Source organism: Prionailurus bengalensis, chromosome F2 (genome assembly GCF_016509475.1).
Source record: "Prionailurus bengalensis isolate Pbe53 chromosome F2, Fcat_Pben_1.1_paternal_pri, whole genome shotgun sequence".
NCBI lineage: Eukaryota > Metazoa > Chordata > Mammalia > Carnivora > Felidae > Prionailurus > Prionailurus bengalensis.
Genome location: NC_057353.1, coordinates 82,026,908 through 82,031,538, shown reverse-complemented (window position 1 = coordinate 82,031,538; position 4,631 = coordinate 82,026,908). Strand labels below are relative to the sequence as shown.

At 66.1% G+C, this 4,631-nt stretch overlaps 1 protein-coding gene across 1 annotated transcript; it reads left to right on the top strand.

Moving 5' to 3' along the window:
- The first annotated feature begins 763 nt into the window (after window positions 1–763).
- Window positions 764–1,966, top strand: SLURP1 (secreted LY6/PLAUR domain containing 1). The gene is made up of 3 exons (XM_043602251.1): window positions 764–849; window positions 1,207–1,326; window positions 1,628–1,966. The coding sequence occupies exons 1-3, from the start codon at window positions 786–788 to the stop codon at window positions 1,813–1,815; spliced, it is 372 nt and encodes a 123-aa protein (XP_043458186.1). The 5' UTR covers window positions 764–785; the 3' UTR covers window positions 1,816–1,966.
- The last annotated feature ends 2,665 nt before the right edge of the window (window positions 1,967–4,631 follow it).

The following is a 4,631-nucleotide window of genomic DNA, read 5'->3' as shown; positions in this document are numbered from 1 at the left end:
CAGGAAGACCTATGGACGAGGCAGCTCAGTGGGCCTCAGAGCATGTGGAAGATGTGGGGCTGGGATTGGGAGACCAGAGAGGGTGCCTGCCGAGAGGCCGAGCACAGGCAAAGGTGTGGGTACGGGAAGATTTGCGGTGGGGAGTGGGCAGTGAAGGAGGCTGGCAGGCCAAGCGTGGGTGGGGGCGCTGAGGGGTGGGCAGAGCCCTGCTGTCTGGGGCCTAAAACTGAGGGAAGCCCAGGCTAGGTCTAAAGGTCATTTGCAGGGAAGGGGCTGGCAGTGACTGAGGGGCCTCTCTGGAGCCCCACACCCATCAGCCTGGGAGGAGCCTGGGAGGCCCAGACCATCCGACCTGACACGGTCCCTACACCTTACCAGGCAGGCACTCACCCTCCTCTGCACGCGGCCTGACTCCCCACTCCCTCCGGACCTCTGGTCTGGTGGGCACCTACGCCAGGGAGAGGGACACCTGGGTGTGAAGGACACTGGCCTTGGCCCTGGTTGGGCGTGATATACACCTGAGTCTGGGCCACAGGGGGCTCAGCACCTGTGTGGTGCTTGTGGGCCAGCACCAGGTGGCTAGAGCGAAGAGGGGTCCCGGTCCCCACAGCCTGTGAATGATTGGCCCGCCCACCCGCTCTGCCACCTCCCACCTCCGCCCTGTCCCGCACCACCCTGCTGACTCACACACTCCCGCCACCACCTGGCAGGAACCACAGAGAGGGCAGGGTATAAGTGCCCACAGAGGCGGCCGCTCCCTGCTGCCGAGCACGGCAGATGGGCGGATGGCCCGGTGCGGGGCTCTGCTCCAGCTTCTGCTGCTGCTTGCAGCCTCCTGCCTGCACGCTGGTGAGTGGATGCCTCCTCTGCGGGGAGGGGGGCCTCCGACACCCCCCACTGGGCTCATCTCCCTCCCCCTAAATGAGCCTCCTGGATCCTAGAGCCTTCGCTAGGGACGGGCTTCGAAGCCCTACTCTCCAGGCGGGAAAACCAAGGCACAACAGAGGAGTGCGGCGTTCAAGTCCACGGGTCGGAGCCCCGGGCCTTGCAGGGTCGCGGCGAGGCGAGCCGCGTCCCCCAACAGGGATGGCAAGGGAGACACGCCAGGGGGCACGTGGGGTACGGCCCAGGGGTTAGACCATACGTGGCCTCCTCCAAGATGGGTCTCAAGGCCAGGCGACGACGTCTGCCCCATCCCTCGCCCAGGTGAGGCCTTCAGATGCTTTACATGTGAGCAGCCCACGGCCATTCCTTTATGCAAGAACATTACTCGCTGCAAGCCGGAGGCCACGGCCTGTATGACTACGCTGGTGCTGATGGAGGCCGGTGAGTCTGGCCCACAACAGGCCCAGGGGCCGCAGTGGTCACCTTCCCCCAGAAGGCCCTCAGGACTGGGGGTGGGGCCCCGAGGCGCAGCCCCCACGGCCTGCCTCTGTGGTGCCGCACGAGGGCGGCATCGGCCCCGGGGCCCCAGGCTCCCACCTCAGGGCTGGGACAGGAGCACGGACGGCTTCCAGGCCCAGCCATCAGTTTGGGGGCCGCAGGGTCAAGGGCGTGGAGGTCGGGGCTGCCGGGGAGGGCACGGGGCCGTGGCGGAGCAGGCGCTGACACCTGCCCGCCCTGGCAGAGTACCCCTTCAACCAGATGCCCCTGGTGACCCGGTCCTGTTCCAACTCCTGCTTTGCCACCGACCCTGACAGCATGGGGAGCACCCGCGCGGTCTACTGCTGTTTCCGCGATCTGTGCAACTCCGTGCAGGCCACCAGGCTCGGCGTCAGGGCCCTGGCCCCGCTGGGGGCCCCACTCCTTCCCTGAAGGGCCTGCCACCACCAGAGGCCACCCGTAGCCGCACGCTTCCAGAAGCTTCCGGTTAATCATGGGACTCAAGGGGCGAGAGCCTTGCCAGGGGCCTCCCGGCCCGCCACCCCCCCACACTTGCAGAAAATAAACAAAGTCAGGGCAGAAACGACCTCTTTCCTTCCCGGGTGCCGAGAGCCCCCGGAGCTGGCCTCCGGGGGAGCTGAGCTGAGTCGGGCCCATTCTGGGCACCTGGCCCTTTTCTCATCCAGGGCCGTTTGGACTCATTTCACAGAAGGGGAAACGGAGGCTTGGGAGGAGAAACGCATCCTGGGCCCGCCTTCCTGCAAACCAGTCCCACGGCCCCGGAGACCAGGACAGGCTCCCTAGCCCAAGGCAGATCTGTCCCCACCCCCAGAATCTCCCCCGAGACCCCGGGGGGCATCGCCCCCACCCCTGCCCCCTGGGTGGAAGGGAAGCTGAGGTCAAGGGTGGGTACGTCTCGCTCCACATGTTCGGCACGGGGGTGCTGCAGCCGCAGCAGGGGATGCTGGGAAGAGGGCACAGGGGGGCACAGGCTGCCTGCCCGATGGGTCCAGGCCTTCCCAAGTGCACGTGGGGTGCCTCTGGGCCAGCTGACGCCCACACACCTCCACACGCTTCAGTCACCCCGCCCCCCGACATTGGGTGTACCATGACCTTGGCCCCGGGGGACAGCTGGAGTGAGAGACCATGCCCATGGAGCACTGAAGATGTGCCAGCTCATCCCAGACACCCAGGGCCAGTGCTGGGCTCCCTGCCACGTCCCCAGCCAGCCAGCCGGGCAGCAGCAGCCTCGGCCGCAGCCGAACCTCAGACCCCTGCTTCCCCCTCCTGAGGCCTGCCCCCCACCCGCAGGCCACGGCCTGGCTCGGCAGCGCTGTGCGGAGGTGGAGGTAGGAGACACGTCCAGTACACTGCACATCGGCAGCCTTGGGGCCTGAATGCCCCCAGGGTGTCACTGCCCCTCTCCAGGCCCCAATTCCCCTCGCTGCCCTCTGGCTTGGGCACTTTCCAGACTCCGCATTATGGCCAGGCTTCCAGAGAGTCTCTACCAGGCCCGGGATTTGGAGGCAAGGGGCCCAGGCCCCTCAGGGACCACGGGGACAAACCGAGACATCACTACAGCCCTTTCTTGGCCTCAGCTTCCAGTGGGGCAGCAGGGATACGGCTTCTGAGCTCTTCAAGGTGCGGGGAGGCGGGGGGTGAGCCTGCGCACCCGGCTCCACAGCCACCCCACCCCTGGAGGAAGCAGGTGGCTGGCCAGGCGCACCCGCGGGGTTTTCACACAGTGCCAGCCTGGCAAACAGAGGGCACCCCTGCCCCATCACCACCTAAGCACGGGGCTACCCTGCCCTCCCCTGGCGGGAGCTGCCAAGTGACCTGAGCCCAAGGAAAGCCCTTGCTCTGTCTGTAGCCCTGAGGACACCTGAGGTCAGATCTGCACATCCCTGTGTACCGCCCCCCACCCCCAGGAGCTGGGGAGGCCACAGGTGGGGCCCCGGGAGGGCTGGCCCTGGTGTGGCCACACCAGCTGCCGACACTTGGGGCCTGAGGATTGAGGAGGTGGTGTGTGGGGTCACAAAGAACGCAGAAAGAGGAGAGATACCCCCCCAAGATCACCCGGTTCCTAGGCGGGGAGGGTGGGGCAGCCCAAGCCCCACCTTGGCCAGCCCTGTGCCCTGGACGCGTGTCCCCTGGTCAGCAAGGACCCCTCTGTGGTCAGACCTTCTCCAAACAGAAAGAGCAGGAGGGAGCCTCCCCTCCCCTCTGCCCCCATCTGGCTGGGGTGTATCTCCGTTGAGCGGACAAAGAAACTACTGCGCCCCCGGGACACAGGGACGTCCAGCCCAGATGCCCCACCACCTTGAACACCTCACACAGACACACAGACCCGTCCTGCCTCCCCAGCCCCTGCCCTGCTCCGGGATGCCAGCTGGCAACTCACCACCACCGGAGGGACCTGCTGGGACCCAGACCCACTGTGTGCAGCTTCCCGTCCACAGTCCCCGTGGGGAATCTGTCCTGACACCTGTATGGACCCCCCAAGTTCCCCCGCCCCAGGATGTCCCTGGTCCTTCACTCCCTGCAGAAGCCCAAACACCCTCGCGGGCCGCAGGCTGCAGGCTGCTCAAGCAGGTGGGAGGCCCGGCCTCGCCAGCCACGTGACCTCAGCCAGGCCGCATCACTCCCCCATCTTCACATGCCATGTTGCAAACCCAACTTTTCCAACTACCCGTTCTTTTCTGGGCCCCCAGACTGGGGCCCTCCTGAGCAAGTGGTCGGAGCACGACGTGGCCCATGCCATCGCTCAACTGTCTTCTATCCCGGTGGCCACACTTCCTGTCCTCTTTGAGGGGCTTGTAGAAGGGCCCCTGTGCTGTCCCACCCATTAAGGTCCACTGACCTTCTGCCCCACCTGCTGTCCCACTTCCCCGCCCCAGCAACCCCAGAGTCTGAGGCCTAGCCTCCCAAACTCTGGAGGATCACGGACTGGACCCTGGGACCAAACCAGAAACTTGCACCAGCCATCCGCAGACTGGGACATGGGACAGCAAACCCCGAGAGCCGGGGACAAGGAGAGCACCAGGGTCTGCAGGGGGAGTGGGGCAAATCCTTCCTGGCCTCGGTCCCATGCTCTGTGCAAGAGGGGCCAGTCCTGCCCTGCCCACCTAGTCCCTAAGTTCGTGGGACCCCGAGAAGCCTAGCCAGCCCCCGCACCAGAAAACACCTGTGGGGCCCGCTGCTTCCCTGGGGGGTGGGGGCTTCAGAAATGAGGACTTCCCCCAGCACAC

What these genes read in the sequence shown, in the direction of transcription:
- SLURP1 (XM_043602251.1), top strand. Translation starts at nt 786, where the DNA reads ATGGCCCGGTGCGGGGCTCTGCTCCAGCTTCTGCTGCTGCTTGCAGCC. An exon ending in AGCCTCCTGCCTGCACGCTG is followed by an intron (nt 850 to 1,206) that starts GTGAGTGGATGC and finishes TCCCTCGCCCAG; the next exon opens with GTGAGGCCTTCAGATGCTTT. An exon ending in GCTGGTGCTGATGGAGGCCG is followed by an intron (nt 1,327 to 1,627) that starts GTGAGTCTGGCC and finishes CCGCCCTGGCAG; the next exon opens with AGTACCCCTTCAACCAGATG.